Below are 25,500 nucleotides of genomic sequence, written 5' to 3' on the forward strand. Positions count from 1 at the left end.
AAAAGTCACTGTAGCCGTTGCTGGAAAAAGTGAACTAGGAACTGAACACTTTGCTGAACATATTAATCTTGCGTTTTTGAGAGTGAAATCATGACAACGGGAATCGAGTCAGGCTATCGGGGTTTTTATCGGCCCCGTGGGCACTAATCTGCCTGTTTCGCCCCCAGTAACAAACAGCTGACTGTCTCGATCGATTGCCATGCAGGTTATATTGGTGAAAAGACCGTTTGTTCTATTCGGAGCAATATCCAACGTTGAAGAATTGCTTAAAATGTCCCAAACCTTGAAGGTACTATTTTTATAACTGCGAGACTTCTGCCATCATGTATCAGTTTAGCTACATTACGACGAACGACGATTTTTATCACGGGAAAGACTCTTACTTCTATGTGTTACTTAGATTTAAAAGATAAATTAGTTATCGATTAATCGACCAACTATGATAGACTCGAAAAAGAACAATCAAAACAAGCAATAAAACAAAACAATCTGACAGGTCGACAAATAATTAGGTATCAATGTATCGGTAACTTTTTTTCGCAGCGGTATACAGACTTATACAGACATTGTTATGGATTATACAGACTTGCCAAAAAAAAGTCTGGCATCTCTGTCGAGGCCATATCACCATCGATATTACCTGATATCCCATACAATCGAGCTGTCAACGGATATCACCTCGGCTACATGCTATCGCGGATATCATGTTCGAAAACCAATAATAACCACATTTCCAGCCTGTTTTTGTTTTCTTCTGTTTTCAATTACCAAAGCAAATGTCAAATCATATCAGCTCACTGAAGTTGAACGCTCGAGATGATATCCGATATCATCTGGCGATATCAGGTGATATCCGGCGTAGCTTGAACAAGGCATTATATATATTGAAGATGGAGTTATAATTATTTTCACCAGGTATTATTTACTTAGAGTGTACAGTCAAGCAGATTTTTCCGGTTTTTCGTGCAGTTGCAAACATTTTTCAAAAACATCTGGCATCTCTGTCTCTGACAGACGGCACTATATGCCACATAATATAATGCAAAAATTTGGAATGTTTTTGTAATTTTTGTCAATATTCTACTTGCGTACTATAAATTTTTCAGTGGTAGCTCACGGTGTTAAGTGTAAGATATGGCTGGAACACCAAGTGAAATTGGAAGTACTCCTCACGGCCTTCGTTTAGATGAAATACCAGCATCAAATGTGAGTCATTGTCATTGTTTCAAAATTATACGATACACAAATTCCTTTATTTTTACTAATAGGTTCGTTCAAGTCTAGCAGAGTTAGAAGCACAAGCTTCTCAAGTTCTTAATCGTTTAGAATATGTAAAGATTGCGTTAGCAGAACAACAGCAAGCTTCCATGTATGAACAACTGTCGCTAACTGACGGTTCTCTGCAACCAGATAAGAAACCAGCTGACGAGGTCTTGATAAGTTTAGAGACATTAATTTCTCAGCTTGATGTAGAAGATGAACCAGAGTTTGTACTTCCACCATTAGATGATTCTTCACAATTAGCAGTTATCACCTATTCGATTAGTGCTTATTTGTCGGCACTAGAAAAGCAGCATTTAAATCGCTTGGTTTCTAAAATTGTAGCGGATACCAATCGTTGGCTAAGTCAACTGTTTCGTTTCATAGATTCCAGCACTAGTTACCATAGAGATAACACGGAGTGCATTCTTTATGCGGTTAGATTAGCAATAGCAAATCGTTTTCCAGAAGCGGAAAATCGCTTAGCTCAATTACAAAATACTACGCTTTACATTTCCGCGGCTGGTTCATTGTTTGCGCTGCAAAATACTTGTCGCTTTATTGGACTACCAGTTAACAACATTCGGGTTATTCCCTGTAATTCGACATTGGACGCTCGTGGAGCTATGGATACCTTTGAATTGCAGAAAGTATTATCAGCTGACCTTGAAGCCGGAAAAAACCCGTTATTCCTAATTGCTGATTTAGGTTTTTCTGTTTGCGGAGAAGTTGACAACTTGGCTGTTTTAAAAAACATTTGCACGGTAAACAAGATATGGTTGCACACTCAAGGTCACTGCTTAGCAGCATTAGCTGTTACACGAGGTTCACTTTCTAGGGTAAGTTACAAGTGAAATTTATTTCTTGATATTTTTAATTTAAATGCCGGTTATCTGACTTTTCCTAAGCCCAGAATGTGGTCTAAAATGTGCTAACTACCAAAAATCCAAATTTTAACAGCAACTTCTATTTAGGTTGTTTTTTCATATGTTCACTGACTCCTAGGAGTTACCCCTCTGTTTACGAACGCCTTGAAGGCATTATAGTAAGCCTGTGTGAAATTTTTAATTTCCCGAAATTTTTCGCGTTATTCTACGAACGCATTTTGCAAAATTGCGAAACATTTTATTGTTTTTTCGGTTTTTTACATGAATGAGTCCACTTTTATGTACTTTTTAGACTTTTTTAAGATAAAAACTAAGGCTTGCTTGATATGTTCCACTCAGCTTAGCTTAGCTTAGCTCAGGTTAGCGCTTAGTTCTTTTAGTTCTCTCGGTGTACTACGTCCTAATTACTAGCATAACAGTCCCAGGTTTTGATTCACCGATAACCGTTCCTCAAAATCATTTTCAATAAAGTTTAGAGTTAAAAGAGAAGTAGAGAAACGCGACGCTGTTCACGTGAAGCCTAGTGCAACTGCCATGCAAAGGCTACATGTGGCAGTGAACAGGTGTGTACGATATGTTTACGGACTGAGTAGATACTCTTCTGCTACCCATTTACAGAGGAACCTTTTGGGATGCCCTTTGAACGTCCTGTACAACCACCGCTCGTGCCTATTCTTGCATGATCTCATTACTTCGCAAGCTCCTGCATCTCTGTACCGAAAACTAAATTTTCTCCGAGAACAACGCCGACAAAACTTGTTGGTCCCTGTAAACACGACCTCAGGCTACGCCAATTCGCTGTTTGTGCATGGTGTGACAAATTGGAACTCTCTACCTACCTCATTGAAACGTTTTACGTCGAAAGCATTTTTCAAAAGGGACTCATTAGATTTTTGGAACCGTCAGTAAATTGTTAGATTTAAAATAATTATTAAAGTGTGACTAGGTCGACATTCGGAGATAGCAAATTGAAAAGGTTCGCCTTACGCTATTGGACAATAAACAATAAATAAATAAATGAATAAATTAGGCTTCACGCCGGGAAAATTATCTTCCTTCATGTCCGCCGTTTTATTTTTTCAATAGTTTCTGAGGAAATGTCAACATGAAAACCTGTTTTTTTGCACGATGATCTAACTGGCATGATTCTACCGGTTAGGGGATAGCTGGTTGTTGGTTTCAGCCAAAGTCGACAGTGGCTTCGCAGCAAGATCTGCGTCAAATAGATTCAGGCTTGGTCAGGTGGACAAATTTACGCTCCGTAACATATATTGTCAGATTTTTAAAGAAGTCAAAAAGTAATCAGCGTCGCGGGAGGCGTATTGAAACTTCTTGTGAATAGTGTTCGACATCGCCTCGGGTAGAATCCGGTCAATAGTCAGATAGGACCGGAAACTTCGAGTCTCGATTTGATTTCGAACCGGACCGGAACAGAGCTACCCGGTTTTTACTTTTCGAATTTCGATATGATTTTAATCACAAACAGCACATTTATATTGCGGATCGTTTTAATTGCATTTGCAAGTGACATACTTTAAAGAGGATGTATACAAATATTTTTAACAAACTGTGTTCGTCTGTCATGTTGCGGAAACTAGGTCAATATCTGCTGAAATTTCATTAATAATATAAATAATCAAAACTGTTATTTTCAACATTCTCCACATTAAGTGTTTCGCAAGAAAAAAAAATAGTTTTTTTTATTCTGTGTTCGACCTTTTGACTAGGGATGTAACGGATATCCGCATCCGCATCCGCATGAAAATTGACATCCGCATCAACATCTGCATCCGTAATCACATATCCGCATCCGCATCATGCCATGCGGATATTGAAAAAAAAAATTGCTTCATAAAATATTGCAGAAAAATTTTCCTTGGTGTATTTACTGCTCGCCCAAATAACTTTTGCACTGGGGAGGGGCATGGTTATGTGAAAAAAGCAAAATATAAAACAAAGGAATCTTCGGATATCCGCATCCGCATCTGCAGATGTCTGAAAAATCACATCCGTAACATCCCTGCTTTTGACTACTGGATTTTGTTGAGGAAATACGTCACCTTGAGGAGCTATTTGTTAAAGATTTCTAGGATTTTTTCTATATCAAAAACAAATAGTAGCTTATAATATTTTCTTTCAAATTGTTTATTCAGATTGTCAGTTGAATTTATTTTACGGACCATAAAATTTCTTATACATCCCATTTTTTTTTGTTCACACAACATTTATTTGACACGGCACAATTTATACATCCCATTGGCCCCAGCTCGAAAATTTTATAAGTCCCAGGATTGAAGTTTTTCGAAAAAAAATTGTTTTGAAAGAACAGATCTCAATGTTTCATCCATTTTGCAAAATGCACCTTGACAGTGTTATGTGCATTTTTGACGTTGGACTAACGTCTATATCGAAGTTAGGCACCTGAATTTGAAAATCTAGTAATTCAACCGGGGAAAACCAGGGAAAAGTGGTCAGGTTTTGAGCGCTTATATATCAGTCATTTCTTTTCAGAATTTCGAGGTTTTGGCATCAACCGATAAGAAATTCTTTTACGGTTGAATTTATGTAACAAAAATAACCTATTGTTCGAGATACACTATTGAAAAATTGATAAATCACATCGATTGTCTAAATCATACCGAGCAACCAATCACCACCTCTCTTCACAAGCACAGTCGACACTAACGAATACAACCGATCTGACTTTGTAAACAGTCTCACAGCTTTCAACCAATAACGAGCTTTCGGTAGCTGCAACAGGTGTTTCAACACCGTTTTAAAATGCTTCTTTTATCATTACCACTGAACAGATTCTAAACACCAATGGCTTGATTGATAGGGGAAATATTGCGCAAGATTGTCATATAATAATTTAAATATGTTTTCGATACTAAACTAGTTAAAAGTTGTGTTAAAAGTCGTGCACATTCAACCAATCACAAGCTCGCTTCTTGTTTGCTCGCGGATGGATTTTTGCTTTGGGCTATATAATAGCCTGTGTCGTCTCATAGCAGTCATCAGTTAACAAGTGAAAAGCCACCAGGCCGGTCTTGTATAATCAGCAGCGGTGGCTGATTCCAGCGGCCAAACTGAGCTGCAGCAGAACCAGAGCGGTGGTATCAGGCAGCAGCGGCGGAGGTAGTGGGAAGCTGCATTTCTTCATTCAGTTCGGTTCTCCTTCGATCTGAGTTGGACCCCACCAGCGGTAATCCAATTCAGATATCGTTGGGTGAAAACAGCCAGAAACTGCGCGAGCCAGCACCGCCACTAGGAAAGCTACCGCCATTTAGTGTGTGTGCAGTGTGCACATATAGCGTATGTGCATCTGTATTGCTATGACATTTGCGATGATAGGGATGGCGCTGTTGCGTGTGTATGGCTAGCTATAGCGTGTGTAAGACACTAGCATGTGTAGCATATTATGGCTATTGCGTGTATATCTTCAGCGTGTGTACGGATAGTTATAGCTTGTGTGTGGATAGCTGCTGCGTGTGTAATGATTAGTTATAGCGTATGTATGGATAGTAATAGCACATGGTTGGATAGCTTATGCGTGTGTATAGATAGTTGTATCGGATGTATGGAAAGGAATAGCGTGTGTATGGATAGCTATAGCTACAGCGTGTGTATGAATAGTTTTAACGCGTGTTTAGATAGTTATAGCATGTGTGTGAATAACTATAGCGGGTGTTTATCGAAGATTATTATTGTCATTGAAAATATTAAAACGTCTTAACGAACACAGTTGTGAATTTGATTTTACAGCAGCGATTTTAACTTCTTCAGCCAGTCTTTATTCATCGAGGAAAAATTACTACCTATGAATGATCAACACTTATTTACTACAAATTTGATTTAGATCAAAACGGGTTCTTTTGAGTATCATAAATTATTGGTAAAAAGAGTTGCAAGTTTTCTCAATGAGCATTCATTAAATTTTCGTTTTTGTTTCTCGGTGCGCGGTTTTGATTTTGTTTCTCGCACACAGAGAAAGAAACAAATTTGTCGCTATCGTGAAAAATAACAAAACAATTAGAAATGCTCTAAATCACAACTGAAGAAGTTAAGATATTTTCCTGTCACTCGCCCAAACCTTGATAACAACTACCGAAAAACGTGTGATTGAGCTCTTGCTATATTGAGTTATTGAACCAAACGTTTTTTTTTTCAAATACATGAAGTTATATGCTGGGCTGGAACTAACCTAGCATGAGTTTTGCGATTAAATGTCAAACAATTTTCAAATTTAAAATTTTCGGTTGAATCGTTCTGGGCTCCAATTTCAGATAGTTTCGTAAAGTTTGCTTTTTGCTTAGATAGGAAAATTTTACCAATTCGCTCAATTAAATGATTGTCTTGGTAGTGCAGTAAACAAAGGGTTGATTCGAATATGTATGAAATGACAGCATTCAGAAATGCACTGTTAGATAAAATTGCAGCAAATACTAGAGTTGAAATTCTCTCTATTATTTGTTTTAATGGAATATAAGAATACCGTAGTCCAACGTCATGCGGTCGTGTCTTGAATACCACCCTCCTACTTTTTCATTGGTCACTCTGAGGCTCTTCTTCCCTAAGTCCGCTTGAAAATTTGCCTAAGGACATTTTTCGAAAAGACAAAACCTCAATGTCCCAACTCTTAAATTTATCCCATGCATTTCATTGGCATCCTGATACAGAAGCACTGCAAGCTCGAGAGTAGCTTGACAGAGAAAGAAGCAGAAGGAAGTGAGAAAGCGCGAGAAGGCGATTGTCAACGATTTGGAGATAAAGCGGGCGAAAATTGTGCAGCAGATCACTATAAGGTACTTGCTAACGTCGACGAACAACTAAAAACGATGAATGAGAAATGTTTTTCATAGTTTTGCAACACTATTTTTGCAAGGCATAAATAAGCATGTAAAAATTGATTTTTTTCTCATATGTTTTAAAAATAAAACATCGGGAAAATTTATTAAATAACATCGGGAAAACCGGGAAAATACCAGGAAATCGAAAATTGATATTGAGTGGCCACCCTGTGAATTGCTAAATGGCAACTTCTAGGAAACAGTCGAAAATGACCGAATAATACTTAATATGGATATTTCCGTAATCAAGATGATGCACAGTGCGTTGAGCCATAGAAAAAAATCGTTTTTATTTTTTTTTTATTTGGATGCACCAAGTACTCAGAAGTGTTCACAGATATCTTCTGGGTTGTGAACAAGTATTGGTAAGCTTTGGGAAGCATCACAAATACTAATACAAGCATAGCAAGCATCAGCGTCCAGAGGAATCATTAGTTTCACATTTCGTGCTAAATTGTCGCGCGTTTTCTAAACGTTGGTAAAACCTAACTACTTCGTGTATTCCAATAAAATAAAATGAAAAATAACAATCAAGGTTATTGCAATATATTTCATTGGTAGAGAGACTTGGTTTCGACTGTGTGTATGATTAATCGGTATGATGAGTTGGTGAAGGTAATAATCCTTGAAAAAACGCGAACTCAAACTTTTGCTAGCGTTGAAAAAAAGTTCCACCGAGTTCCTCTCTAAAACATATATCAAGAGTTTGCTTGAAGTGTCCTCTACAAAATATATAAAAATTAGCTGCAACTTCCTGCAACTTTGCGAGATTTTTTATTTTTTTTATGTCAATGCCGATTGCTCATGAACCGGCAGATTTTTGAGAAGTGGTTTTACTGCAATGTAAGCAAAGAAACATCATGTGTATTTCGATATTTGACATCGTCTCTACCAGAAGACACAGTTGAGCATGTTAATAAATAAATTGCACAAGTTTTCTGCTGTATATCATTCGAATTTGAGCTCGAAATGGGAGAAATGTAATAGGATAAAAAAGCATTTCATGGAAAAGCATGAAATTTGGTTGGAGTCACCGCTTGCTCTTCCTCGATTCGGTGAGAATAATAATTATGAATAAAACCACATTTCTTCTCGTGGGCGTCCTTAGAAACTTTTTGAAAGCTGCTCACCAGAATTAAACAAACGACGAGTTGCAGAGCTAGTTGAAAATAACTCCCCAGAAGAACTAGTATTTGCTGCAACCGTTTCGAACAACTATTTCAATTCGTCTGAAGATGACCTAAAACTTGACTTGATAATATAATATGCATCATGAAGAATTTTGAAATTATTTATTGCTCTGGTAATTAAATATATAAAAAATAATAAAAACATTACATAAAAGAATATCTAAAAGAATACCTAAAATAATATTTTTTTCGTTATAATTGCGCTTAAGTCACTTTTGCAATTCTGTAAATGTAAGTGAAACATAGAAACCGCAGTTTTCGTTATAATGTACAACTTTTACAAAGAGATTAACGGTTTCTGGTATAGGATGAGTGCGTTGGCGTTTGGGACAGTTTTGTGATTTAGTGAATCACATAAGACCCTTATGAATTTAGTAGCTCTGAAGGTAACGAACAACTTTCCTTGTTACATCAACATGTTTTATCGACAAAATCGTGTAGTTTTGATTTTTGTCCCGTTTTACCCTTCATTCAACGCACTGTGTGATGCATAGAAACCAAGCATTGACCCTGGACACCATTTTGAATTTAAAGACGACCACTTTTAGTTTCTGGAAACTGGAAAAATCGATCACCTGCTTTGAGTTTTGAATAGTCTTTGAATTTCTTTTCTTTCCATAACTTTTGAGCCACATATCAAATTGTAAGTTTGAGAGATGACTCGTTCGTATGACACTATAATGTTCAAATAAGTCACGTAATCTTTGAGATAATAGACTTTCGTTGTTTTATCATCATTTGAATACATAACGGTTGCCTAAGTTCGATTATAATCAAACGAAATGGGAACGTATAGGGCAGCCACGTGTTCAATCATAATTCATCAGTTAACCCTTAACCAGCCCGCTCATCTGATAATATTGATCAAATCGATTGTGTAGTTTCTGAGATAATGAAGTTTCGTGATTTTCACATTTCGATACATTACAGACGAAGTTACAGTCCGATTACAGTAAAATTCAATAGGGTGTTATGAGCCATCTAGACTTATTAATTGACACTAATTTTATGGAAATCTGGTCAGCCATCTCTGAGAAAAGTGAGTGAGTTCAAGTAGTCTTCGGAATTCTTGTTCAAATCGGTTGTGTAGTTTTCGAGATAATGATGTTTCATGATTTTTACATTTTGATACATAACCTCTAAACCAAAAATCCGATTAAAATGAAATTGAATAGGGTCTTATGGGACAACAAGACCTTTCATTTGCAACTAATTTCATGAGAATCGGTCCAGCCATCTCTGAGAAAATCGAGTGAGAATAAAAAACCGCACATACACACACACATACACACACACACATACAGAAAATGCTTAGCTCGTTGAGCTGAATCGAGTGATATATGCCATTCGGCCCTTTGGAGCACTTTTATGCTTTCGGTTTTGCAAGTGATTGCTATGCCTTTCTAGGAGAAAGGCAAAAATGAGTGTACTTGTATAAATTGAGCTAATTTTGAATTAAAATCGTTTGGAGGTTATCTTAATCCTTCAAACGAAGGTCCACCCTAGGGGATGCGGCTGACCGGAGGAAAAACCACTCTCTGCTACAAAAACGCCCTTTTCCCTGCACCGCTAAGATCAAGCGCAGCGACAACACCAACGACGGAGAAAGATGGTGAAGGTTAATTAGCGAATAGCACTACGACTAACAGCATCTGCAAAAACATTGCACGGCGTGTCGGGAAAGATCGCTATCCCGCCCACTTGAAAGCAACTTGTATGCCAGCGTGGGCATCACGATCGTACGAGCACGTCTACTCGCCGATATGTGGCCGATTTCCTTCTCGGCGTAAGGATTTGTAGCCGTGGGAGGCAGAATACGGCTTAGTTTCCCGCATCGGCAACTATGCGGATAGCAGAATGAGTGCAGAACACCTGGAAAACCCAAAACCTTGAGCTCAAGTAAGACCCAACCAATGTATCTACTAACCCTAAACATATGCAATAGTGAAGACAGAAGAATATAGTATATGTTAAAATGTATCAACCCATGTATGCTTCAAGCAACTAATCCTTGCAGTACTTTGCGAAAGAGAGGGTTTTAAGTTTTGGTTTCGGGTCGTGTAGCATATGGATCTAGGGAGGGATACCTTTGTAGGTCGCTTCTCTATCTATTAGTTTTTTAGATCATTCCATCTTATTTTTGGACAAGTATTTTTGAACAGTTCCGTGTTGTGGCTCAGGTGTTCGATTGAGGTCTACGTAGTTGAAAGCATCTGCTCTGAGGATTCCCCGCCGGGCAACAGGAGTTTCAGATAAAGTAAAATCTCGCCCATTCACGGTAGGTTTATGTTAGTTAGTTTTATTATTTATTATTTATTGAATTCAATCCATCCGACTAGCAGTCTTAATGAATAAGTAAGTGTATGGCTGGGAAAAGCCACCTTGAAAGTCACTGGTAGGCGACTACAAGGCGGCATAAAAACCCAGCATCTAAAAAAAACATACAGCGATATTACAAAAATCCGATAAAGATAACATAGATGAAGTCAAAACAAACAATGCACATTGATTAACTATACTAGAAATTAAAATCAACATTTTGTCGATTATAAACCAGGGCCATCCGACGAACAGGTTCATGCTGGACATAATTCGTGCAGCGTGCGTTTGTCTGGATTTTGTGCACTGTCCTGGCCAGTATGTCCTTACGACGCTATTCAAGGTGTTTTATCCCAACCAGGCACAGGCTTTCGTGGCGGCAAATTATCAGGGTTCCTCCATGGCAATCTGCGACGAATCCTTCGGATAAAGAGCTTTTGAATGCGCTCGATTCGGTGTATCCAAAAATCGTAGTACGGGCTCCAAACAACGTAGGCAGTTTTTAAAATTGAGCGTACTAGAGAGCAGTAGAATGTGCGCAGAGTACCAAGATCGTGAAACTCCTTTCCAATCCTAAATATTAAACCAAGTAGACGATTGGCATCATTGATGATCGCAGAATAATGCTGCCTAAATGACATACTAGTATCCAAAAAAACACCCAAACCAGTGACAGCGTCGCTACGATGTAAATAAGTGCCAAAAATACGATAGTAAAAAAGCAACGGCTGTTTTTTGCGCTGGAAGCTGATCATGGTACATTTGGGAATGCTCAGCATCATATAGTTGCGTAGGCACCAGTCGTTGAAAGAATCAAGTAACGTTTGAAGTCTACAACAATCATCATAATTCTCAACAATTTGGAATATTTTAGTATCATCAGTGTACAATGTGCCAGGTGGTAGAACTTTAGTTACATAATTAATGTACAAAGAGAAAAGCAGCGGCCCGAGAATGCTGCCTTGAGGAACACCAGAATTGTTGCTGAACCAAGCGGATTGCGACGTTCCCAACTTTACCGCGATCTGTCGGTTGCGTAGATAAGAACTGAGCCATTTTATCAATCCAGTTGATGTTCCAAGCCTGTCGCATTTTGCACGAAGTAATCCATGATCAACACGATCAAAAGCAGTTTTCAGGTCCGTGTAGACAGCATCAATCTGAAGACCACGATCCATACCACGCAAGCAGAGTGAAGTGAATTCCAGCAAGTTAGTGGAAACGGATCGACCAGGATGAAACCCATGCTGAGCAGTAGAAATATAGCTTTTTATGCTGAACATGAGATGATTGTGGACAATCGTTTTAAAAATTTCTGAACAAGCACACAAACAAGAGATCCCACGATAGTGTTCCACATTTCGTTTATCACCTTTTTTTGAAAACCGGAAACATCAAAGATTCTTTCCAGCTGCGAGGAAATTAATGACATTGAAGGGAGAGGTTGAAAATAGCGGCTAGCGGTGACTTTAAAACTGCAGCGCATTTCTTCAGAATTACGGCAGGAATACCATCGGGTCCAGGGGAGAATGTTTGTTTCAGGTTGCAAATGGTTTCAGGTTGCAAATGGTTCTTTGTAAAGATATCGGCGCTAAATGTGTCACTGGGAACAGGAAACATGGCTTCAGCAATTTCTTCCGAGGTTGCACACTCGCTATTAAAAACACCAGCAAAATACTTGGCAAACAGAACGCATTTACATTTACATTTACTGGTCGACAAAAAAATCGTTTCTTTCAGTCAAAATTCATAATACAAAAATCTTCCTATTTTTATTTTGGTAGTTCAACTCACATGTTGAAAGGGAAAAATTTTCGTTTATTATTTTGATTTGCCAAATCCAATTTGCCGTGCCATCCGCTTAAGGGGCCATCCACATACCACGTGGACAGCGTGGACAGCAGACAGGGGGGAGGGGGGGTCGTGTAATGTCCACGGTCCATACACATTTTTTTGAATTTATATGAGCAGTTGTCCAGGGGGGGGGGGTCGAAATCGTTTAAAATCTGTCCACGTGGTATGTGGATGGCCCCTAACCCCTTTCATTGAATTTTGTGCAGTGGTTTTATCGACCTTATTCGTCGCCAAACGCCAGCTAGATTTATTCTGCTGCTCGTGTTCGGATTTATTAGTTTTTTTTTTTGATATTTCGTTTGACCAAGTCTCAATTTTGTTCGATAGAGCGGAAATCTGAGCTGTCTGTTGGGAGGGTTGTGGTCTAAGGGTATCACAACCACGTTGTTTACATCGTACCACTCGATTGCCTTTTTCGCATAGTGGCAGCTTTCCAAGTCCGACCAGAACAGCACAGGCCTTTTATGTTGCTCTAGGAATGGTAGCAGCCGATTCTCCAGGCACTCCTGGACGTAGATCTCTTGATTGACGGTTTTGTACTTATGAAAATGCCGCTTTTTAGGCCACACGTACATATGGCCTGCCAGACGAGGTATTTTTTCGGGAACTTCGAAAGTTTGATGGTTTTGAAAATTTAGGCCACCTTTCCTTTTCCTGGTACTGTATAAAATTCCTGCCCCGGAAGCTGCTTGAAATCAAACTTCACATAAGATTCGACCCCCACGGTCAAACTTTGTAAGCAGATTACAGTTTTCCGGACCACCGCTTTGTATTCTGGATTCGCCACCTTCACCATCTTAAACGTCGACAACCCGGCTCGTTTCTTGCCTCGCTACACATTAGTATGGGAGACAATGAGCTTGCCAGTGACGTATTTGATGGAGAGGTTAGGATTCCGCTTATAACTCGCTGCCACCTTCTTCATCGTCGCTGCCACATCCGAATTACGATTGCCGTCGTTTCTAGTCTTTCTGGCGGTCGACAGACCATCCCCGAACAGTTTTAAAATATACGGTCGATTGGCCACATCCAGCAAATTTGCCAATTTCGCATAGTTTCTCTTTCTCTTGCTGCGCGAGCAAAATTTTGACTCGCTGTTCCTCTTGCTTGGACGCCATTTTGAAAACTGGAGAGCAAACGGTGAAAACTCATTTTAGCAACTATTGTATATAAACTCAACTTCCAAATGCGACATTTCATGGTTTTTCAATGCATTTTTAACAGAAATACACCAATTTGAAGTCGACCAATTTTTGCGCGTTCCAGTCTTTAGATGGTAATCTATCCTCCTTACGTTTCGAATTAAGAAACCTTCAGAAGCTTTTCGGGTTCGAACGTAGGTTGTGTTCTGTTCTGCACACAAAAGACGTATATAGACTTCTATTCAGGGCTTTATATGATCGACTGGCAGAGGTGAAACGGATCCTATTGACGGGGTTTCTGTTTCTTTGATAGGCACACAGAGTTGATTTGCGAACACGATTGAGCCTAGTAAGATGCCTGTTTCCCCAGGTAGGCTTATAGCGAGGACGGACTTTGGGAATATATAAATGTAAAAGTTCCTGAATCAATGTAGTAAATCCTGACACGGCCTCATCCAAATTTCTACACTGGTTGATAAAGCTCCAATCGATACCTCTTAGTGCCAAACTTATAGCCTCATAGTTTCCCCGCCGAAACTGGAAGGATCGAACTCATCTAGTACATCTACAAACTGAGGCTTTACAGGTCTGTTGAAGGTAACCATTAATGGTGGATGATAAACATCAATGTTACACAGAGGATCTGGTGCAGTGGTGACGGAGCATGATGGCACTTAAGTGAAGGTCGCTGTCTTTCCTCATTGCCCCCTCCCCACTGCCGCTCATGGCAAGTCCGTCCCATTTGCGGTTTTGTGCTGATGCGAAAACAGCAATTAAAAATTGTTACGTTTTAGGAGAAATTGTGCACTCGTATGCTTTTTATTATCAAGACTGTAAACAGAATTTGTTACTACAATGGCAAACAAATACTTTTGCGTCAAAAAGCGTGCATAAACATCAAATTTTGATTAAATTATGTTGAAAATCATAAGCTGGGACCCAAATGCGATTACTTTTACGATACCTAGCCAGAATGATAGCAAATCAGTCACATAGCCACCTGCGACCGAAGATGAAAAACAAACTACTGTAAATCGATTCCAGTGCTAGGTTTGCGTTTGTAACAAATCCGTCGCTAGTCGATCTACAAATGGCCTTTTCTTGTGCTTCCACAGAATGATTTTGTAGCGAGAAGCATTTCACAATGTGGTTATAACTGGGCCATCCACTAGTTTTTTCCAATTGATACTATTGATAAATTCAAAACCATCTCAGGTCGAGGAACTTGTTCAATTTTTTTCGAGAGCGCCCACACGTTCGTGGCGGGGCAGCTTCTACACATCAGTGAAAATAAATATGATGGAATCCCTCCCGCATAATCAATAACCATAGAACGTGCCTAACAACTAGTTCGGGATATAGTCCCGACTGTAGGGGGTATCGTTAAACCATATGGATTATCATCCATTTATGGTTATTGATCATGCGGGCTCCTATTAGAAGACCTATATTCCTATATATTTGTTGAATGATTGTTACCCACGGCCCAACATGGATAAAATATGAAGAGTAGTATTCACTGAAGCATGCTTTAACTTACAGTACCGTGAGTAGTAACATATCTAATGATGATAGCCAAATAAAATTTTGATCACCGTTGATGAAAAAAATAGCTGAAAGTAGCAACTGCTGAAAACGTCATCATTTCAGTTGTAAACGACAAGAAGAAGTAGTTTTAGAATAATTTTCCAGTAAAAACTGGGCATTGATAGATTTTTATAGTTTTAACTCTTGGAATAATAAAAACAAATAGTAGTACCAAACAACTGCCAAGCATTAAGGTTTTAATTTTTGTCCTATCCTCAGATTCACACACATGTGAAAAACTTTGTTTTCTTGTAATTTATTAGTACCAAGTATTGGCAGAACAAATAACGATTCCAAAAGTTTCTAAAACTCAATTTTCGCTAATAAAGAGCGCATCTTTTATTTCTTCCGGTTTAAATGCTTAAGTATTGTAAAATTCAATCGAACCACTTATCAAATATTACTAAGTCAACTGGAACATCAAATTCTAAACCTGAAGACCATAAACTATTGTAAACATCATATATTTCATAATTATTATTGGCTGTGGGACTCACTTGCAATGATTTTTTCTATGGGACCAACTTGCGATCATTTTTGCTATGGGACAAACTGACTTGCTATTTTTTTCATAGTTTCTCAGAACAAAGTATTCAAAATTACGTGTTTTTTCGAAAGTACATATGAAAAGATGATGATTCCACCTATAAAATCAAAATTGATAAAAATGCAATTGGGACTGACTTGCCACGAGCGGCAGCCCAGCTCCCGTTACATACATTTTCCAGATTGAAAAAAAAAATCATTTTCAGTGTTGTTGCATTGGTATGCGTAATAATAGAGATAGTTGTCAATTTGTTTTGTTTTGGTCATTATCGCCATCATCTTTTTGTCTCGTTCCCATTTCATATTCCCATCTCGCAAATGTGCTGAATAAAAAATACCTGACACTTTACCATGTGGAACGAGAACCAAAACAAATCAGTTTCGACATATACGTGTGAATGTGTTGGTAACTCCTAGAAGTACATGAAGTAGCAGACTAGGTTGTTTTATACCCTTCGAAATCAAATCTGCAGGATTCGATTTTGACGGCATATAACGCCAAGCACAATCACTCGTTAGCGCTTGTATTTCCTTCACACGATTTCCAACGAAGATCTGGAGCGTTTCGGGTGACCTCTGTATCCAACAGGGCACAATTTGAGAATCGCTCCAAAGAACAACTGACGAAAAGTTGATGCTTATTGATTAATTCTATCCGTCAATCGTGAAAGTAGCAAAGCTGCCTGAAGCTCTGCTCTCGGAGTTGTTATTTCTTTCTTCGTACCTTGCTTTTTCGGTAATATTCTCGACTTGCTACAGATCAATCTCATTTCAGCCCTACCATCATCAAAAACCGATCGTGCATAGAGGCATGCACCATATGCAAGGTCAGATGCATCGCAAAATTCATGCAGCTCTATGCTAACGTAGCCTCAGAGGAAACCTATCTCGGAATTTTTATACCATCTAATTGTTGCAGTTGAGATCGGAAGTTCTCCCAAAACTTTACGAAATCTGTTGCAAGTGGTGTATCCCAAAGCAATTGAAGCAACCAAAGTTCTCTCATGAAAAGCTTAGCTGTCATTAACACTGGGCCAGGATACCAAGTGGATCAAAAACTCTTGAGATTTCACTCAGCAGACATCTCTTGGTCAGTAGTACATCACAGTTCGGTAATTTAGGGAGACAAAACGTGAACATATCGCGGATTGGATCCCATGCTATTCCGAGAGTTTTTTCCAAAAGGTTCACATTAGAGTTTCCTACCTGTCCAAGTTTTTCTCTTTTCTCTTCCGATATTGCTTCCAGTATAGCCTTCGATGTCAAAACCTCCTGATTTCAGTAACGCAGTCACTTGGCTGATTAGCTCCTGCGCTTCTTCGAGGGTGTTGTCATCTGACAGCATGGCGTCGATGTAAGACGAATTCCTTATAGCGTTCGCCGCTAACGGATACTGTTCCTCACCAGTTGTGGCCAGCTGTCGAAGCGACATTGTCGCAAGAAACGGCGAAGAAGCAAGCCCGTAGGTAACGGTTTTCAAAGCATAAAATTTCAGCGGTTACGAACTATCTTCTCTCCAAATGATTCTTTAAAAACTGATGTCATCTTCATGTACTTCCACTTGCCTGTACATTTTCGGAATGTCCGCGCTCACCGCAAAACGAAACGATCGAAAATTGATCAAAATTGAGATCAAGTCATTTTGTACTGTTGGTCCCACGATTTGGGCGTCGTTTATCAAAATTCCGCTGGATGACTCAGCCGACCCGTCAAACACAACTCTTAGCTTCGTAGTAGTGCTCGATGGTTTCAGCACATAATGATGAGGTAGGTAGAATGCATCTCCTAATCCTTCACTTGGCTGCGGTAAAATGCTTATCATGTGGTTCAAGTTTTCATACTCTCGCATAAATTGTACGTATTGCCTTTTTAGCTCTGGATCTCGATCTAGTCTCCGTTCAACTGCTAGAAACCGCTTTTTGGCCATCTCTAGTGAATCACCCAATAATCGTCGCTTCTCGTTAAACGGCAATCGTACAACAAATCTGCCATCTTTTTTACGTTGATGTGTCTCCAAAAAATGAGTCACACAATAATCCTCTGAAAAGTTATCTTGCTCTGCTGTGCCGTCATAGGAATCAAAATGCCAAAACCGTTCTAACAATTTACCGACATCATCTTCACTAGCCATGGTGTAAAATGCAGGCCCCATGTTGACATGCCCGCTCGGAATAAATCCACTTACTATCCATCCCAGATGAGTTTCTTGGATCGTTGGTAAATGATCATCCAGGTTAAGGTGTCCTTGTTTAATCAATTTGAAGAAAAGCCCCGAGCCAATAAGAACGTCTATTGGACCAGGAATGTTGAACTTTGGATCTGCCAACTCAATTTCATCAGAGATGTTCATATGGTCAACCGAAAATCTTTGCATCAGAAGCTCTTTTGACAACAAGTAATTCCATGTAAGGTGTTACGTATTTGCTTACTCGAGATCTTACTCGCGTGTGTACTTTAAATTGGATTCCTATCGGGTTGCCTCCAATCCCAACCACTGTACAACTTGCTCGCTTCTGTTTCAGCCCAAGTTTCGATACTAACTCTTCTGTAATGAAGTTTTTGTGCGAAGCTGAATCCAGAACAGCTCGACATTCAGTAACACGGTTACCCGAACCACAGATAATAACAGTCGCTGTAGCTAAAAAGGTGTTCTGTTCAGAATTAACGTTTGCACAGGGAGCAGAACCACTATCGGAAGTCGATGCACTCGCACAGCTTACAGCTTCCTCAGGAGGATCCTTTTTCGATGATGTATTAGATATCGATACTTTACTCTCAGAAGGCTGTGCATTTTCGAAATGCAGATATGTGTGATGTCGTTTCCCACATCGCTTGCAAGAATGTTCAGATTTACATCTTGCCGTCATGTGACCCTTTTCCAGGCAGTTGAAGCAAGAGCCACTTTACGAAGTGTCGCGTATTTTTCACTTGTGTTTGCTGTTTTAAAAGAATCGCATTTCCATAGTTCGTGATCACCCTTACAATGTTGACATTTTTCATTAGTCGATACAAGACTATGGAATTTTGATTCCGTCTTACCAGACAGACGCGACTGTTTGTTCAATTCCATCGTAGATTTTGCAGTGCGACTTCTTTTTTCATATACGCGACATCTTTCCTTCAAAAAATCCATGGTTGAAGAGTACTTGGGTAGCCCACCACGTTGATTCAGCTCCCAAGCCTTACGAGTATCCATATCAAGTTTCTGCGCAAGGACATTTAGCAATATCATTTCTCCCAACCCGTCTACCGGTAACTCTAGATTTATTAGAGCATCAACATGTTTAGAATAAGTATCGATCAACTACGTATTCCGATTCCACTGTCCTTCGTCATGGTGGGTATATTGAAAATCGCATCAATGTGCTTGTCGATGATAACTCGTTTATCTTCATACCGTTCTCGCAAAGTAGCCCAGGCCGCATCATAATCGCCATTATTAATGATGTCCTGGCCTATCACTCCTGCTGCACTGCCTACCAAAGCATTGGCAAATGGTACAGCTTAAGAGCAGGAGACTCGGTTTGATACCGGGCCATAACATTCTCGAACATGTTCTTAAAGGCGTACCAGTTCTCGTAGTTTCCATCAAACGTTGGCAATAGAGCTTTCAGTGGAGGGATATTCGGTTGATTATTCACTGGTTGAACTGATACTACCGGTACTAACTCATTCTTTACCGTAGCTTCCATTAAACTGGTCAGTTTCACATAAAGATCCGAATACAACCCCTCAAACTCAATAAACTTTAACTCCTCTGCATAACGCACTTCGTCACCAACGTTCAAATTGTATATTTCATTTTGCAACTCTTTGCATTCATTGTTTCATCTGTAGCTGCAGGAAGTGTTTGTTCTTCGATTCATCCGATTTCCGAATCGAACCTTGAACACAGACGTTTTCTTTCCACTGCTTCCCTTTTAATTTGTAGCACTTTCAATTCACTCTCCGTTTTTCTTCTTGATTCTTTATCTTTTTGCAGCTTCAGTTGCTTACTGATAGCCAAAGGGTCCGTGTCACTAGGATTATCACCAATACCCACCACCTTCTTCTTATCTGGTGTGCGAGTAGTAGCCATCTTCTACTTTCAAGTAACTAACACTTTCACTTTCGAAATCGCCTCGATTGGCTTCCTACTTTTCACTTTCACTTCGAATTCACCCTCACACAAGGGAATCAGTAGGGGAACAAGGGGCAAGATCACCATACGGGGCAGAATGGGCATATGTTGTTTCTAGGTTTCTGGCAGTAATTTTGGAACTGTTAGAAATTTGAATCATTAACATTAATCTGAAGATGTAATTACATTCAAAATAACTGGAAAAAAACAAATTCGCTTTTACACAATAAACAATTGTATCATTCATGCACGTCTTGCGTATAATATTATAGCTCACAAGCGCGAAAAATAAGGGTTTTTGCATGCGTATGTGTCGATTTGGGCTCGAAAGTTTATTTTCGGTAATCGTTATTGATATTCAAACAGTTTCAATAAATAATGCAGTGTTTTCAAATGAAGCATCATTTAAAAACAGCCCTTCTCATAAGTGTTTCTCATGGGGCAGAACGGGCACTGCTTGTAGGGGCAAAATTGCCATACCTATGCACGAAAACATAACCTACAAACCAGAAAGTGCTGTCAACAAAGTAAACATCGTGCTAGCAGCAGTTAATAGTAAAATGGTTCGGAATTACAAACGGTTGTCGGGGCGCAAAAAATGGTCACAGTCATCATTGGCCACTGCTATAGACGCGGTTATTTCTCATCGAATGTCAGTGAACCGAGCGGCTATTGCACACGGCATTCCACAGCAAACGTTAAGTCGACATTTAAGGCTGCGTCGAACAGATTCGTTTGTTGACAATCATTAAAATAAAGTTACTTAAATTTAAATTTTGTCATGTTTTATTATTTCTTCATCCGCACAGTAGTGTTTTATGGACCAAAACCTTATTTTTATGTGCGGGCAAATTCATAGATAATTTTCAAATTGAAAAAGGCTAAAAAATTATGCTGTTTTGGAGTATAAATAGTGAAACAGGAAAGGAAAACTTTGTTTCGATACCTACGATTGTACGTTACATTGATACATTGTTTAATGTTTGCTTGAAATCGAAAAATATGAACATGCCCATTATGCCCCATAGGTATGCCCAATCTACCCCGTACCGCGACCAGCCTCATTCTTTTTAGTGGCTTAGGAAATTATTTATAAATATTTAAATAACCTTTTTCTTTAGTTTCCAATGTAGCAACTCTTGAGTATTATTCTTACTCTATGTAGTAAAAATGTATTCAGTAGCTTTTTGCTCACTTTGCCCTAACAATTTGATAAGAAGCTTAAGGTGCTCATCTTGCCCCTTGTCCCCCTATATTTCTTCTCACGAATAACTACACAATCCGGTTCGAAGGGCCAAAAAATCATGTAGTTTCAATAGTGGACTGTAATTTTCACCAAAAGAAAACGCAACTATTAACGTTTACTTCTAACTTGTATTTCGCGATTCGTTTTTCACAAAGGATAAACACTGAATGAATGATGCGCGACGCACCTCTTTATTTATAGCACATTCTTTCTTAGTGGTAGTTTTCTTCTCGCTGTTGTTTACTTTGCGCTGATTGGCTGCATATGCTTCTCGAACAATGTGGAGCATATCGCAACTCAGTTACCAGAAAAACGTAGAACGTGTAGCAACTCACTTTTAGAAAAGTGTAGAATATTCGAACAGTACATTTTGCTCAATTTTACGGGACTACTCGTTCATAGAGAAAAGATCTTTTGAACTAATCAAAATTTTCGTAATTATTTCCAGGAGATGACTGAAAAATTCAGATTTTGATCAGTGTTTTGTGTTGAATGGTTGAAAATATCTTTCGTCGAACAACCAAATGTCAATCGGTAGCACTAGCCAGAGCGCCAAAATTGTTTCGTGTAAATCCGCAGTTTCTAACAAATTTCACTACGCAACGCAGTATGAATAAAAGTTTTCCGCGATTTCTAGAGTTTTGTTAAAAAAGAACGTTACAATTCTACTGAATTTTACTTCAATCAAAACGACAAAAACCAAAACAACCGGACGCCTTGTTGCCAAATATGCTGGTCACGGTTACATGATATTTGACAGATAGATTCCCCCTGAGACCATCGCACGGTTACGTCACGCATCTGAGTTTGACAGATACTGGTAACTTTGTTAAGCTCCAGGCTATATAGTTTATTTATCAATTATAGCAGATCATTTCAATTGTGACCGAACTGCTTTTTAATGTTGTGCGTGAGGTGCCAACACACTAAGAACAATCATATATTGAACAGTATCTCCACTACGCACACGATTGCTCCATCAAAAAAAAAAAAAAAAAAAAAAAAAAAAAAAACACAAACAAAGTTACCACTAATTGTAAAAGTGAGATTAAAGAGATGTTCTATTGCAACTCGCTAGCAAGCCAAGCTGCTAGATTTACGATTTTTATCGGAGTATCGTTACTTCTATTGCGATACATTTGCTGCTTGGTATGGGATCGTTCGATACCTTCGCTTCCGAATCCCATCCCTAGTGCATAGTAGGGTGGCAATGACTTGTATGTGAAAAATTTGACCTTTGAATTTCGTTTAGCAGCAAGATTTAAAAGTTCCGTATCCATGATGAATAATGTTCTCACACAAAAGTTCAGCTCGATTGGACTTCGGGAAGTGGTGCCTCAAAGCGGTCAAAGTTTTACATTTTTGACTGATGAAGTTCATGAAATGTACGGTATCAAAATTTGTTGTATGCCAAATGATTTAGAAATGCATAAAACGTCGAGATCTGGTGTTATCGAAGAGAATTAAGAAAAATAACGTTTCTGCGACTTTTGGGAATTTTTGAGCTGGAAAACTATTTTGACCCGAGAATTTCTAAACCCCAGAAAGTCGTTTTACCAATTTTTCTTCGAAATAACACAAGATTCCGACGTTTCATGTATTTCTGAGACATTTGGCATAAAAAATAGATACTGACAACCGTCTCAGTGAAGTTCAATTTTATTAAAATCGCAGGACATTGCGATGGCGCGAGGGACACTTTAGATGAACGCGGGACCTTTCGCGAGACGTCTGGTCACTTTATTCTAAATAGATCTGCAATTCCACTGAAGCAAAACCACGGTTCGTTCCGAACATCGTTGCTTTCATTTTCGTGTGATTCAAAATAAGCGGATTTATGGAAAAATTATTTTTTTACTGAGCGTCTTACTGCCGCTCTTCGTATGTCCGTCGCTTAGAAAATAAACTCATGTGGAGAAAACGTCTATTGAATTATTCGATCAATTTTGTGTCCGCATAGCTTATCCTAGTAAGTATTTGTTATTAATTAGGTTAATTGAGTTTGTTCAATTCAATTGACTTAAAAAATGGCATAAATTATATTTTTCTATTAACATAACACTGACATGTGACTGACATGCGAATAATTTTCGATCTGATCAGCTAAATATTCGCATAACCGTCTCGTAACGAAAAATGTTGCTTCAGGGTGTTAAACAACTTCGGCAGCGGTGTTCTTAGGCAAGTTTTCTACAGTATTCTAATGCAAAACCCATCGAAGAAAATGGCGAAATCATTAGACATCTAAACTTTAATTACAATTCAACAACTAATACTTGCAATTACGAACGATGGAACTATTAAATATGGTTAGAGAACAGATCGTTATTCAATATGCAATACAGTTGGTACCAATTGTGCATGAGAAGTAATGAGAGCCTAAAAACTGATTTCTCCGCGGGGAGACGGTTTATCAGAAAAATGTGTAACAAGAGGGTATGGTAACATAGATTTGTTTAAACATTATGTCCACACTTTAGGGTGATGGGAGAGGTTTCAAACATGTGTGATAAAACGACATGGGACAACACAAGCGGGTTTTGATTTTCAGATTCCACGAACAAAGTTTTTTTTATCACTTTCTAATAAACTTGATATGATTTTGAATAAGTTTTCACAAAAAAAAATGAATATCATCAAAAATCGATATGGGACAGATACGCGAAGAGCGGCAGTGAGGGTAACAGGAAAACACCTAAATCTTCTACGTTGTTCTCTCTTATTCTCTCTTTTTGATAATTTTCCGCTCTCATACAAGGCAACCCGTATTGAGAGTAAGTGACGTGGGCTCGCCAAAATACTGTTTTTCTAATCCCGTTTCTCTCATCAGTATTCGCAAAATTAACATGACTTTTTGAAATTTTGTTGTGAAATTCTTTTCGTACGTTTTATTGGCACCCTTATAATATATGATAAGTATTCAATATATATAATCAATGTGTAATTACTTTATGATAAATTTGTCACTCCTAAACACCTCATTTGAAAAAGTCATAGAGTCAATAAAAAAATGCCTAGGTTCAATCTACTCGTAGATCAATTTCGCTTATCTTGAGCATGCATGTGCGAGCAGCTACATCAATTGTGATCAGTGCACAGTATAAATATATGAATTCAACTAGATCTAGAATTTTGCTCCACGAATTTTTCGAAAGTCGGTTCAAACAAAATAAATAATAATCTTCTTCTGCTTAATTCAAATTTGAAAGGATATGGGGTAGGGAACGGCTTCGACAGTTGTTTTCTGCAGCAATCTTATGCAGGGGCCTGCCGAAGAAAACCACTGCCGAATCCGTTCACTACCCTAGGAACCTTTTTTTTCCATTGATTTGTTTTTCAAATTTCTTTAAGGTAAAATCTATTCCGGATTCAATGACCCTAAGCTTAGGTACATGGTTAGGTATCACTGGAATACCCTGTATATTGATGTATCGCCAAGTGCCAGCAAATGTTTTAACTCTTTTCGACGTCGATCCTATTTTATCCAATCGCCTCAACGCTCTAACATTGTGGACCGTAATGCAAACGATGGGTGTCGATTCTATCAGTGAACGGATTTTCATGGCTTTTGATACATGCCGACAATTGTACGAAATGCTGAAAAAAATTGAGGGTATTAGGATATTGGTGAGTGCAGATTCTCGTTATTTTAATTGTTTGTAATGATATCTTTCGCAGAGTAAAGCACCCCGTCAGGAAGCAGGAAAATCTTTTCGAGCTCTTTTGAACAACCCTTCAAATTATTACGTATGTTATTCTACAAAAAGTGCTCAAGTCCTGAATTTGTATTTACATCTGTTTATTTTCAGGCCCTTTTCGAAACAGCTGTCCCTGTTGTTGTATTTCAGTTCGATGGTAGTTGTGTCAGCAATAATCCGGCAGGCAGCGCTAACTCATTATTACCTTCGCCAGCTTTTACTGCTGAAGCTGTTAACGACAGTACGGTTGCGCCTGGTATTCCAAATATTGATGAAGGTGCTAGAAACGATCCAGTTGACAAAACCATTGAGAAGCTATCCAACTCGTCCTATTATGACCGGTTAAATGGTTGGCTTGGCCAAATTTTGTTGCGCGACTGTGCACAACTAAATTTAAAGATCGTAAAGCATCCAATGTATGGTACCTGCATACGCTACTCTCCGTTTTCTCTTGGCTGCGGAGAAATGCTGCCACCCGACGAAATTATCGAGAATGTAGTACAATTTATCGAAGCGCAAATAGAAATCCTGTTGGCAACCGTAAAGCACAAGAGACGCTTCAATAAACTCGTCGAACAAAGCGCTGTACTAAGGCTGATAGAGTTGAATGATTGGGCAGGCCTAGGAAGTGTGCATTATGTTCCAGAAGGTTGGGAAACATTATTGACCGATCAAGCAAAAACAGAACTTAACAGGCTTAATTCAGCATTGGTAGACATGTTGAAAGCTCACGATAACGCATTCTCGCTGGGAGAAGGAAGCGACGGACTGATTTGTGTTAGGTAAGTACGAGCACGTACG

The 25,500-nt window shown here is 38.8% G+C and overlaps 1 protein-coding gene across 1 annotated transcript; it reads left to right on the plus strand.

Annotated features, from left to right (window-relative positions):
• Positions 1–990: 990 nt before the first annotated feature.
• LOC129719217 (putative pyridoxal-dependent decarboxylase domain-containing protein 2) lies at positions 991–25,500 on the plus strand. Its single transcript, XM_055670737.1, has 5 exons — positions 991–1,206; positions 1,269–2,099; positions 24,353–24,628; positions 24,680–24,748; positions 24,811–25,500. The coding sequence occupies exons 1-5, from the start codon at positions 1,135–1,137 to the stop codon at positions 25,483–25,485; spliced, it is 1,923 nt and encodes a 640-aa protein (XP_055526712.1). The 5' UTR covers positions 991–1,134; the 3' UTR covers positions 25,486–25,500.

This window comes from Wyeomyia smithii, chromosome 1 (assembly GCF_029784165.1).
Source record: "Wyeomyia smithii strain HCP4-BCI-WySm-NY-G18 chromosome 1, ASM2978416v1, whole genome shotgun sequence".
Taxonomy (NCBI): domain Eukaryota; kingdom Metazoa; phylum Arthropoda; class Insecta; order Diptera; family Culicidae; genus Wyeomyia; species Wyeomyia smithii.

Coding starts and splice junctions, on each gene's coding strand:
- LOC129719217 (XM_055670737.1), top strand. CDS start 1,135: ATGGCTGGAACACCAAGTGAAATTGGAAGTACTCCTCACGGCCTTCGT. Junction 2,100..24,352: donor CACGAGGTTCACTTTCTAGG/GTAAGTTACAAG, acceptor AATTTCTTTAAG/GTAAAATCTATTCCGGATTC. Junction 24,629..24,679: donor TTGAGGGTATTAGGATATTG/GTGAGTGCAGAT, acceptor TATCTTTCGCAG/AGTAAAGCACCCCGTCAGGA.